Source organism: Euprymna scolopes, chromosome 19, assembly GCF_053919585.1.
Source record: "Euprymna scolopes isolate OS-2025 chromosome 19, ASM5391958v1, whole genome shotgun sequence".
NCBI lineage: Eukaryota > Metazoa > Mollusca > Cephalopoda > Sepiida > Sepiolidae > Euprymna > Euprymna scolopes.
In genome coordinates, this window is record NC_136500.1 from 148,829,895 (window position 1) to 148,843,502 (window position 13,608).

A 13,608-nucleotide genomic window follows, 5' to 3' on the forward strand; every position below is an offset into this window, starting at 1 on the left:
AAAAAACAAAGATGAGAATGACGTCCCGTAAATAAATAAATATACAAATAACTGATCTAAAAAAGAAATTCCATTAATAAAATATACCATTTGGTACAGATCTGACGATGGGAGACCAAGATAAGAAGGAAAAACTTGGATTTCTAAGACCAAAAAATTCAACCTTGATCGTCCTTCGGGCCCATGGCACAGTGGATATCAGTTTCAATCCTACCCAAAACCGGCTAGAGGATTAATTCGCCAAAAATATGTTGGCCGAAACGTTGTGAAACAACAACTATGAAGATAGGAATAACAGTCCGCAAATAAATTAAAATAAATATACAAATTACTCGTCTCCAAGGATTCCAATAATAAAATGAAATCAGTGAAATCACTCATTCATCAATCAAATCGATTGCCTACTCTATTTGGGGACCCATCGTGGTTTGTTGGGATGATCTTCACATGCATTGTAGTCTATATTGCACTGTAGAGAACCTAACGTTGATTTTTATAAAATTGTTTTTTATGTATAATGGCTTGAATTAAAGTTTAAAGTTCAAAAATCAAGTATCATTTGATTGTACTCTAAACAGAATTTTGAACGTGCCTGTCATATCAAAGAATCTACATTTGATTTTATATGTCAGGCTTTCCTGCTTAATAAAATTTCTCAAAAGCAGTTGTGGTGTAAGCCTGTGTAAGGTGTTAACTTTGATTAATCTTGCCTGTTACTTCTTCATCAGATTATTTCAATTATCGATATTTATCAAAGACATTCCAATACAAAACCTATCCAAGAACACTGCCACGCCATAAAGTACCTTAATATGAAATTTCATAAAATAGGCCCAGCCGTTTTCGAGTCCAGAGGGAACACACACACACACACACACACACACACACACACACACACACACACACACACACACACACACTTCCTTTTATATAATAGTAGAGATAACTGACATAGCATTTTCAATTCAATCATTATTTTTACAAGCAAAATTTCAATCTGCTTTGAAATAGACAAATTGTTAATCAACGTCTAATTTACTTTGTTCCTTTTTCATTCCTGTGTGCGTCAGTGTGTGTAAGAATTTTCTCAATTTTGGTAACTAAAGTGATTCAATAAAAGAAATGGATCAAGCTACTAAAAACCTTAAATTAGATTAACATCGCGCTCTGTTAAAAAGATGCTAGCAAGGCATAAGAGAGCGCGTTGTGTTGATAAAAAACTTATGAATGAAATGTTTATTTTAATTTGTTTATTGCGGACTATTATTCTCATCTTTATTAGTTGTTGTTTCACAACGTTTCAGCCAACTATTCCCCTGGCCTTCGTCAGCTGGTAACCGCGACGAATAGGAACTTCGAATCTCTTAACTGCATTCTCAGTGGCGCAGTTGATAGACGTTGAATCTCTACAGTTCCAGATGATGATTGTCTGAAGATAGCGGTTTCAATCCTATCCAAAGCCGGCCAAAGGCTTACTTAGCCAAAAAAAAAAAAAAAAAAAACGTGGTGAGACAACAACAACAACTATGGATGGCAGTGATTGCTGAAAATGCAGTTAGGAGATTCGAAGTTCCTATCCATCGCGGTTACCACCTGACGAAGGCCAGAGGAATAGTTGGCTGAAACAACAACTAATAAAGATTAGAATAATAGTCCGCAATAAATAAATTTATATAAATAATACTCATCTTAATAATGAATTCCAATTAAAATAATATATGTATATATGAAAAGTTTATTCTTTAGAATTTAGGTTACAAGTAACAAATCTTGCATAGCAATATCTGTGTTTGCCAGCTAGTTGTCATTTTATAGCAGTTTATCTCAATTAGTAATTTAACGACTAAATGTTGTGTTTGAAAGATTTTGAAACCTTTAAATTGTCAATAAACCAAAGAATATTAGTGTTACTTAATTTTATCACAATATGAGAATACAACCCACTTTTTGTACATATTTATTGACATAAATGTCACATTTTCCGAAGAATAACAATTTTTTTTTCCGAAGAATAACAAATAACTATGATTTATGAAAGTATGATAGCTTATGAAAAGGAAGGGTTGTAATGAGATAGCTTGGGGGGTATCAAAACCAAAGCAAAATATGATGAAAGTAAAAATAAAATAGATAAACCCCATAATTTATTATACCATACCTGTTCACACTGAAACACATCACAATATTCTGTGGATCTATTTTAAAAAATCTTGTTAAACTTTGTGACATATTTCCATTCTATGGAGGCCAGGCGCGAACTCAGACCCCACAATTTTATTATACCATCCCTATTCAAGTTAAGAATACTTTGATAAGTATGTTTTATGTACATCTATATCAAAAACACTTGTAAATGCTTTTTTTTTTTTTTTTAATTTTTAAATTTTTTATTTCCATACTTTGTGGACCAGGCGCGAACGCAGACCCCACAATTTTAATGAACCACCGTTCTGCCAGATCAAACATACTCATTCCTGTGTCTTGATACATCTTCTATTATTATATGTAATCAGTTTTTTAAAATAGTCAACAATATAGGAGCCTATTCGTGACCAAACACACACACACACACACACACACAGCCATTCAGCTTTATATTATATAGCGAGGGGTACCTGGCGTTGCCCGGGTGTTTGGAGATGTGTGTGGAAACTCCGTAGGTGGGTGGGTGGGGGGGTTTAAAAAAAAAAAAAAAAAGTAAGTATGAGGATCGAACCCGAACCATTGAGGCAAAGTTGTAAATTAAAGTGTGAAAAAAAAAAATGTGTGACGTTAACCATTGCCCCACCGCAAGATGCTAATGGAAACACGTTTGAATTTATTTACTTGGATTTGGCAGGTACCCGTTTCAATGAGTTAATGAGGTCAAGTTTGACTGCGGGATAGTATTTCATTTACTGCGGAATGCTTTTTTTTAATTTTTATTTTCCCAAGATGTTATAGGAAAAAGACTAACCCACATGCAGCGAGTGACAAATGTTGAATATTTATCTTCCCGAAATCGAGCAAATTGAATAGATAGGCGAGCTTCGTTGTTAACTGTGAGATATTACGATTTATATGTGATATAAAAAGTTTTAAAAAGTTGTGAAGCGACTGACCGCTTCTCTGAAAAAAGCCTTTTGTAGACATACAGAAAAAGCGAACACACATACATACATTTTCGCTTTTATATTTATTATATATATATGCTTTAGAATGAAAATATCAGTAAATTTTTGTAGGTAGAAACTTTGATATCTTATCAATGTAAAATCCATGGAGGTCAGGCACGAACACGGACCCCACAATTTTATTATACCATCCTTATTTAAGTTAAAACATACTTATCAAAGTATTCTTATGTACATCTATATCAAAAACACTTGTAAACGTTTTTTTTTTTTTTTTTTTTTTAATTTAAAAATTTTTTATTTCCTTACTTTGTGGACCAGGCGTGTATGCAGACCCCCACAATTTTAATGAACTACAGTTCTGCCAGATCAAACATACTCATTCCTGTGTCTCGATACATCTTCTATCATTATATGTAATCAGTTTTTTAAAATAGTCAACAATATAGGAGCCTATTCGTGACCAGACACACGCACACACAGCCATTCAGCTTTATATATATATATATATATATATATATATATATATATATATATACTTATGAATGAAAATATCAGTAAATTTTTGTATGTAGAAACTTGATATCTTATCAATGTAAAATGAGATTTGATATCATCAACTCAGGTTTTATTAAGTAATCACTGATAGTTTATCGAATATTAATCAGCTTTGTATTGATGAGAAGTTGAATACCTTTCTTATCTGAATCTTTCTGTGTCCGTGATTTTAAAAAAGATTAAAGTTTGTTTTCAAATTTTTACTTTGTTTAAAAATCCATTTGATCATAAATTCTTTTCTTTTCTTCTCTTCAGGCCAGAAAACATGCATGCATGTTCATGGAGTGTTTCCTTACATCTACGTGCCATACGATGGCACTCAACCGTGGAACACCTACTTACAACAATTTGCAGCCAGTTTGGATAAAGCAATTAATATAGCTTCTGGCAATTCCAATGCAAACACAAAGCATGTTTACAAAATCAACCTGGTATCTGGCATGTAAGTGTTTTCTTTCTTCAATTCATATTTAACCATTTTTGTGGTCATGGAAGGGTTTAGAAGAAAGACAACTCTGTAATTAGTGGAAACAAAATATATTGAACAGGAACGCAAACACAACAAATGAAGAGTGTGGATATACATCAGTCCGACTGCCCCAAGTGCAAGACTTGTGCATAACTACAGAGAGACATGTTCTAGTGGAAGAGTTCATTATTTTTTGTAAGGTGGAGCACCACAACAATATAACACATTTTTCTTTACTCTTTCTTTTTTACATTCTAAGAAATGATAAAATAATGTGAAAGGATTGTTTTCATGAATTTCAAAAGAACAAACAAATAATTTCAAGAACAAATAATTTCAAGAACAAATAATTTCAAGAACAAACAAATAATTTCAAGAACAAAAACAGATTCCAAACTTAATATTTCATTAGAATAATCATGTTAAACTCTGAAGAATTTACACATTTGATGAAAACATTTGAAATGTCTTGATGTTATAAGATATTAACTTTTATTTAAAAAAAACTTATTTTTATTCTTTTAAAATTGTTAAATATTCGAAATAAAGAAAAATTGCATTTAACCGTATTGCATTGTGGTCATACTGATTACGTTGCTTCCTTTGTGTCATTCTTGTTCCATATTTATGGTTGTCTTTGAAACATTTTCTCCCCATCTTTCTCACACACACACATATTCTCTTTGTCATCTCTCTCTCTCTCTCTCTCTCTGTCTGCAGCCCCGTCTCTCTCTCTCTCTCTCTCTCTCTCTCTCTGTCTGCAGCCCCGTCTCTCTCTCTCTCTCTCTCTCTCTCTCTCTCTCTCTCTCTGTAGCCCCATCTCTCTCTCTCTCTCTCTGCAGCCCCGTCTCTCTCTCTCTCTCTCTCTCTCTCTCTCTGCAGCCCCGTCTCTCTCTCTTTCTCTGCAGCCTCGTCTCTCTCTCTCTCTGCAGCCCCGTCTCTCTCTCTCTCTCCCTGCAGCCCCGTCTCTCTCTCTCTCTCTCTGCAGCCCCGTCTCTCTCTCTCTCTACAGCCCCATCTCCCGTTTCTCTCTCTCTCTCTCTCTCTCTCTCTCTCTCTCTGCAGCCCCGGCTCCCGTCTCTCTCTCTCTGCAGCCCCCGGCTCCCGTCTCTCTCTCTGCAGCCCCCGGCTTCCGTCACTCTCTCTGTCCGCAGCTCTGTTTCTGCTCTCTCTCTCTCTCTCTCTCCACAGCCCTGTCTCCGGTCTTTTTCTCTCTCTCTCTCTCCACAGTCCCATCTCCCGTCACTCTCTCTGCAGCCCCTCTCTCTCTCTCTCTCCTCTGCCCTGTCTCTTGTCTCTTACCCTCTCCATCCACAGCCCTGTCTCACATCTTTCTCTCTCTCCTGGCACTCTTTCTTTCTCTCTGCAGCCCTGTCTCCCATCTCTTTTTCTCTCCACAGTCCTGTCTCCAGTCTCTCTCTGACCGCTTCTCTGTCTCCGGTCTCTCTCCCTCTCTCTGACCGCTTCTCTGTCTCCGGTCTCTCCCCCTCTCTCTGACCGCTTCTCTGTCTCCGGTCTCTCTCCCTCTCTCTGACCGCTTCTCTGTCTCCAGTCTCTCTCCCTCTCTCTGACCGCTTCTCTGTCTCCGGTCTCTCTCTGACCGCTTCTCTGTCTCCGGTCTCTCTCTGACCGCTTCTCTGTCCCCGGTCTCTCTCACTCTCCGCTTCGCTATCTCCGGTCTATTTTTCCCTCTGTCTGCTGCTCTGTGTCCGGTCTCTCTGTCTGGTCTCTCTCTCTGTCCGCTGGTCTGTGTCTGGTCTCTCTCTCTGTCCGCTGGTCTGTGTCTGGTCTCTCTCTCTGTCCGCTGGTCTGTGTCTGGTCTCTCTCTCTGTCCGCTGGTCTATGTCTGGTCTCTCTCTCTGTCCGCTGGTCTGTGTCTGGTCTCTCTTTCTGTCCGCTGGTCTGTGTCTGGTCTCTCTTTCTGTCCGCTGCTCTGTGTCTGGTCTCTCTTTCTGTCCGCTGCTCTGTGTCTGGTCTCTCTTTCTGTCCGCTGCTCTGTGTCTGGTCTCTCTTTCTGTCCGCTGCTCTGTGTCTGGTCTCTCTTTCTGTCCGCTGGTCTGTGTCTGGTCTCTCTTTCTGTCCGCTGCTCTGTGTCTGGTCTCTCTTTCTGTCCGCTGCTCTGTGTCTGGTCTCTCTTTCTGTCCGCTGCTCTGTGTCTGGTCTCTCTTTCTGTCCGCTGCTCTGTGTCTGGTCTCTCTTTCTGTCCGCTGCTCTGTGTCTGGTCTCTCTTTCTGTCCGCTGCTCTGTGTCTAGTCTCTCTCTCTGTCCGCTGCTCTGTGTCTAGTCTCTCTCTCTGTCCGCTGCTCTGTGTCTAGTCTCTCTCTCTGTCCGCTGCTCTGTGTCTAGTCTCTCTCTCTGTCCGCTGCTCTGTGTCTAGTCTCTCTCTCTGTCTCTGTCCGCTGCTCTGTGTCTAGTCTCTCTCTCTGTCTCTGTCCGCTGCTCTGTGTCTAGTCTCTCTCTCTGTCTCTGTCCGCTGCTCTGTGTCTGGTCTCTCTCTTTGCCTCTGTCCGCTGCTCCGTTTCCGGTCTCTCTCTGTCCGCTGCTCCGTTTCCGGTCTCTCTCTCTCTCTCTCTCTCTCTCTCTCTCTCTCCGGTCTCTCTCTCTCTGTCCGCTGCTCTGTCTCCGGTCTCTCTCTCTCTGTCCGCTGCTCTGTCTCCGGTCTCTCTCTCTCTGTCCGCTGCTCTGTCTCCTGTCTCTCTCTCTCTGTCCGTTGCTCCGTCTCCGGTCTCTCTCTCTCTGTCCGTTGCTCCATCTCCGGTCTCTCTCTCTCTCTCTCTCTCTCTCTCTCTCTCTCTCTCTCTCTCTCTCTCTCTCTCTCTCTCTCTCTGTCCGCTGCTCCGTCTCCAGTCTCTCTCTCTCTGTCCGCTGCTCTGTCTCCGGTCTCTCACTCTCTCTGTCTCCGTCTCTCTCTCTCTCTCTCTCTCTCTCTCTCTGCTGATCTCTCTGTCTTTGTCTCCTATGCGTCTCTCTCTCTCTCTACGTCTTTGTCTCCTATTCATCTCTCTCTCTCTCTTATCTCTCCTTCCCCCACTTCTCGCTCTCTCTAAATCTCTCCCAATCTCTTTCTTTCTTATTCTCTTTTCCTCTTTCTCTCTCTTTCCTCATCTCCCTATCTCTTCCCCATATCTCTTTCCCCTCGCCTCTCTCTCTCTCTCTCCTGTCTCTCTTTACTTCACACCTCTCCTTTTCTCTGTAACCCTCTCCTTGCTGCTAGTATTTTCACTCTTTCTGTCTCTGTCTCTGTCTCTCTCTTGTCACCACTTCAAATACAAGTCACATGAATTCTAAGCACGATGGAAAAATGATTTTCTTTGTTCTACCATTACTGCTTGTTCTGTTGTGTTAGTAATGTGGAGTCAGCACTAGTATGGCCCAATTACCAATCAATATTAAGATGTGGGACTGGTGTCTGGCCTCTACAGAATTACCATCACATGTCTGTTACCACCACCACCACCATCATCATCATCACCACCCCCATCATCACTGTGCTCCTGTCACTTGTGATGTCCTCTCTTTCTGATTTTACTCTTCAGATTTCCTTGTGCTGGTTAGCATTTCAGTCCACCCCATTTCCTAAACTAGTGTACTGCTTGTCAGCATAATGCTTGTGGCCATCTCATAGTCAGACCAAGGAGATCCGTCCTCTCCTATAATTCCCTGCAACGGCTTTGTGCTGTTAACAGCAGCAGCAGCAGCAGTCTTTAGTGAAGCCAGGTGAAGTGCATTTATGTGACTTGCATAGAAACTACTATTCTTTCTTTCTTCCCTTACCTTGCACACACACACACACACACACACACACACACACACTGATGGTAACTGCTGCTTCTGTCATTCCATTGATTATTCTTCTCTTTCTTCCAAATGATGTTTGATACCTCTGTCAGACAACATCTCACATCCGACAAAAACATCATTATATATATATATATATATATATATATATATATATATATCCTCTAGCAACATTTTTGACAAATTATATTGAAATATTTGTATAATATTTAATTTTGGATCATTATTTTTTCTTTAACTCCCCACCCCCACCTCATTTCTCTCTCTTATTTTCATCTCCAAATTATCAAGGATTTGAGTTTTCTGCTTTTGTTGTTGTTCAGTTTTCACAATCCCCTCTCACACACAAAACATGCACAGAATTTATCTCTCATAGACAAAAAAAAAAAAAAAAATTGGTGTTTGTTCAGAAATTCCCTCATATAAAAAATAAAAAAAATAAAGAAAAATCTGTATGATGTATGTAGCTGTGATGAAAAGAAAATATTTTATTAAAAAAATCATGTACATTGATCAAGTATTTTTATTTTTATAGACAAAATCATTTTAAAGTGAGTTTAAACTTTTCCAATGTCCACCCATTCTCCATGTTAAAAATGGCTTTCTAAAGTCTCGCCAGTTTGAATTATTTGGAGTTATTTCCCTTGTTTTCACGATGGCATTACTATTCGTTTGGCCACAGATTTTGATTTTCTTATTTAAAAATAAAACTATTCGATCAATTGATATAATTTCTGGTGTACAATATTTTCTTTCTGTCCAGGTTATGTATATTATATAAATTTTTCTTTAATTTTGTTTTTTTGATATGGACAAGCACCAATACTTTTTTAGGTTAATTACCATAAAAAAGCTAGAATGGCCTGATAATGAAAGATTGTTTGGGTTTGTTTTACTGTGCACATAGGTACGAAAAAGTTGTCAAAAAACAAATATATAACAAATAAATGTTATGAAAGGCAAGATAAGTTACTTTTCTACTTAACTGGATAAGTTTTTAGTGTTTTTATTTAATGTAAAAAAATTTTATTCAGTTCAAAAAACAGTGTGTTTATGGCGGCGTGCTTGCTGTTGAATATGTTAAGTTTGAGAAAATGAGTTCAAACTAAAAAACTATCCAAAATACTGTTAGAAATCCACTCCATATATGTTACCATGACATAGGCTGACATATATTAAGTGGGTTCCTAACAGTATTTTGAATAATTTTTTAGTTTGGACTCATTTTCCCAAACTTAATGTATTCAACAGTGAGCTAACCTCCATTTGTCTTTTTCAAATGTACCGATAAACACTGCATGGTTTTTTGAACCGAATAAGCGTTTTACATTAAATAAAAGCACTAAAGACTTATCCAGTTTGGTAGAAAAGTAACTTATCTTGCCTTTGATAACATTTATTTGTTATATATTTGTTTTTTGACAACTTTTTTTTATTCTATGTGTATAGTAAAACAAACCCGATCATTTTACGTTAAATTTACTGGAGTGGGAAAGTGTTCCCAAGTTAATAAATTAGTGTGTGAGAGAGAGAGAGAAGGTGCAGAAAATTCATCTGGATCCCACATCCCTGATTATCTAGAACTAGAAACCCTACTTGGTAATTTCAATTGTATTGGTCCATTAAAATCTTTCCTTGTTTATTTATGAGCAGCTTTATTTCTAAAGTTTTTTTTCTGGTGTTACCAGATCAGGCTGTCTGAAGATATTGGCTTCTGGAGACGAAATGCACCTAACATTGATGTTTTTTGTTTTTCTACTTCCTTTTGCAAAACTTAATTATATTCTGCAAAACCAAAAGCAAAACAACCCATCTTTACTTCTTCTTCCTCTTTTCTCTTTCTATCTCTCCCACTTCCTGATTGGTTTCCTAACTTAAAATATACAATATTTTCCCTTTCCCATTGAAAAACTCATTCATGTTCTGCAGGGCAGGGAACAAAAACGTTAAAATCCACTATAAAAACAACCAAACCAAACACTACAAAGTAACAAATAAAGATACAAAAAACTTGAAAAAAAATAAAATCTCCTACAAAATAACTGGATGCAACATGAATACTATTTCCAAAATAACTGGATTCGGCATTAAATAACCTGAAAAGGGTCGGTATGCCGTAAAACAAAACAACCAAATCATCTAAAGTTCTTTTTTATATCAATAAATCCTGATATCTTTGAAAACTACAGTCAAACGTTATGAAAATTGGTATATCCATTATGAAAATAGGCTTGGATATGCATCTAAAATTTGGGTTTGTTTGATTAGTTTTAAAGTCATTTAAAAAATTTTCTTTTTCCTTTAAGTTTAAAATATTTTTTTTATCGCCAAATTGAATTCACGCATCTTAAAAATATTCTTGTTAAAACTATTTACAAATTTTTCATACACAGAAAATCGACAAATTGAAACCATAAAAATGCTTTAATTTTAATGTCTAGTATATTTTTCCCCTTTTCTACTAATTTCCTTTTGGGGTCTGTGATAAAGCTTCTTGTTTGTATTTTTTTGTGTGGGTGTGTAAAATTTTAATAATGAGTAAAAATGATTAAACATGCAATTTGGACTTGATAATTAAAATTGCAAACGAAACTCCGGGGGGGGGGGTATCTATTTTTTTTTTTTTTTTTTTTTTTTTTTTTTTCCATAGAAGCAAAACACACATTTTCATTTTGGTTAAAACTTTTACAACAAAAAATGTACAGTTAAGTTCACTCAGGTTTTAATTTTTTACTTTAAAGAAAACAGTTTATATATAGAGATTTACCAGTTTCATTTGTATCAATTTATGTCTTTGGTCTGAAGAAAATATTAGGTCTCTTGCTTTTGATTATTTTTTTCTCTGTAGTTAATTTTTTTTCTTTTTATCTTTTTCATACATCTTATCTCCACAGCATTTCATTTTATGATATACTAGCAGGGGGTACCCGGCATTGCCAGGGCGTTTGGAAGTGTGTGTGGTTTTGGGTAAATCAAAACTGGGGGAGGTGGTTAAAAAAGTTTTGGTAGGTAAGTATGAGGATCAAACCTGAACCCTTGAGGCAAAGTTGGAAATTAAAGTTTGAAAAAAAAAAAAAAGAAAAAAAAAAAGTGCGACGTTAACCATTGGGCCACCATGAAATACTAACGGAAACACATTTGAATTTATTTAACTATTTAGAATTGGCAGGTGCACGTTTTAATGACTTAATGAGGTCAACTTTGACTGCGGGGTAGTATTTCATTTATTGCGGGAAAGCTTTTTTTTATTTTTATTTTCCCCAATATGTTGGGGGGGGGCAGCTCCCCATAAAAAGGGCATTGTCCAAATTGAATAGCAATTGTCTGATATAAGGAAAATATTTCCACATTGATCAAATCTGATTGCTTTTGGACATTTCCGGCGATCGCGACCAGAAAAATACCGCCAGAACTAGTGTCGCTTTTATTATACAAAAAAGCCTTAATCTACATGCGGCGAGCGAAAACTGTTGAATATTTATCTTTTCAAAGTCGAGCAAATTAAATAGATAGGTGACCTCCATTAACTCGTAGATATTATAATTTATATGTGATATAAAAAGTTTTAAAAAGTTTTAAGAAGTTGTGAGCCGACCGACCGCTTCTCGAAAAAAAGCCTTTCTAGGACATACACAAAAAGCGAACATACATACACACATTTTCGCTTTTATATATATATGGATAAAGATAAAATACACGTATGATGTGGTGAATGAATATATACTACATTAGAGTTAATGATTGAGAGTATGGTATCCCCACCCCACCCCGAAAAAAAAAATTTGACCCTCAGAAGATGATCTGATGAGAACAGAACAGACATTAAATTGCACCCACCACCTTACAAAAAAAGGGGGGGGCGCAGGGTACTCCTGGGAGGATGTTTTTATGACAGCAGAACCTGCCTGCTCCCATAATAATACAATAATAAATTAATTTTTTTTTTTTTTTTTTTTTCATTAAAAATGCATCAACATTTTTATGATTCCTTGATTTTTTTTTTTTTTTTTTTTTCAAAGCGTAGTATCTCAAGCATATTGAATGTTTTTCTATAGACAAAAAAATATAAAACTGCAAAATTACAATTATATTATGGAATACTATATGGTTTTGGAAAGCGTTGAAATCATAGAATTAAAGCAGAACTCGTTTTGATGTTCATTTTTTTTTTTTTTTTTTTTTAATTTTTTTTTTTTTTTACATGGTAGTCACCACTTATCAAGGCCCGGAAGGCACTCGGGGATAAGGGTTATTGCGTGTACAGTAATCAATGGGATAATATTGCGCTAATCATTAGAAATGGAGATTTGATAAAGCGTCTTACTTAAGGGGGCGTTTTATCAGGAATCTGTTTATGTGTGACTTGAAGACATCCAAATTGTAGTCAGGTAGGAAACAAGGCAAACGGAAGAGAGTTCCACAGGCGTGCACTTCTAAGAAAGAAGCTTTGTTCATGGAATCTACGTTTTGATTTAGGCACAGATAACGAGTGGGGAGAATTATTGACAGTGGTTTCAGCTAGACGGGTGTTTTTTGTGAAAGATTGTGGGGGGGGCAGAGATTGGAGCTCAGACGAGCACTTGCCATGGAAATAACGATAAAACAGACAGGCTCGTGAGAATAGATAAAAATAATGTTTGCATTTTTATACATGTATATGTCATCAGCAACAGCGTGCGTGTTGCAAACAAACTTTTAAAAAATTTTGAGGTGTTTACAATGCAAGCCTAGTGAATTCTGTCTTTGTCGGATATATTTGTTTATTCATTTTAAAATAATTTGTGAGATGCATCATCATCATCAGCGTAAGTGTTGTAAAGAAACTTTTCATTTAAAATTTCAAGCCCTTTACAAATTAAGCTTGGTGAATTTGTTTTCTTTTTTTTTCTTAGGCATCACCACTTATCAAGGCCAAGAGGCCACTCAAGGATAAGGGTTAAAGAGTGTACAGTAGACATTGGACAATATAGTAATCATTAGTAATGAAAATTTGTTAAATTTGATAACTTATATAGAACGGCTCATCAAGAACTTATTTACGTTAGACTTAAAGACAACCATATTGTAGTCAGCCGGAAAGCAGGAAAACGGAAGACAATTCCACAGGCGTGCAGTTCTAAGAAAGAAGCTTTGTTCATGGAATCTACGTTTAGGTTTAGGCACAGATAAAGAGTGGGGGGAATTATTGATAGTGTTTATAACTAGACGAGTGTTTCTTGTGAAAGTTTGGCGAAGGGGGACCATAGATTGAAGCTAAGTTGAACACCTTCCATGAAAATAACGATACATCAGAGACAAACTCGCAACATCTCTTCTGTGAGATAGAGGTTGCAAGGAAGAGAAAAGGACATCTCCTACGAGGCTACGAAGTCTATTTTGAACTCTATCAAGGCAGGACAAGTCCTTTCTAGCAGCTCCTGCCCAGATGTGGTAACAATATTCCATCCTTGGACGTACCTGGCTCTTATATAGATAGAGAATAGCATCAGCAGTGAGATATTTACCGAATCGATAGAAGGATCCCACCATTTTTCCAGCGACCTTGGCAACAGATTTGATGTACGTGTTCCATTTAAGATCAGGAGTAAAGGTCAAGCCCAGAAGCTTGTCAAAACTTGAGGCCTCCTGAAGATGAGAGCCATTCATTTCAATTGTGCCAGATGGGGATCA

At 37.1% G+C, this 13,608-nt stretch overlaps 2 protein-coding genes across 5 annotated transcripts in view; one reads left to right on the forward strand and one right to left on the reverse strand.

Moving 5' to 3' along the window:
- Positions 1 to 13,608, forward strand: part of LOC145240049 (uncharacterized) — a 328,354-nt gene that overhangs the window by 132,850 nt on the left and 181,896 nt on the right. For all 4 annotated transcript variants that reach the window (XM_080103656.1, XM_080103658.1, XM_080103659.1 and 1 more), the window contains one exon: positions 3,927 to 4,113. In XM_080103656.1, coding sequence (XP_079959782.1) covers positions 3,927 to 4,113 — 187 coding nt within the window. The remainder of the gene's footprint in view (positions 1 to 3,926; positions 4,114 to 13,608) is intronic.
- Positions 4,388 to 7,139, reverse strand: LOC145240070 (uncharacterized). The gene is made up of 4 exons (XM_080103694.1): positions 7,029 to 7,139; positions 6,901 to 6,972; positions 4,859 to 4,944; positions 4,388 to 4,394 (listed from the first exon to the last, which is right to left on the reverse strand). The coding sequence occupies exons 1-4, from the start codon at positions 7,137 to 7,139 to the stop codon at positions 4,388 to 4,390; spliced, it is 276 nt and encodes a 91-aa protein (XP_079959820.1).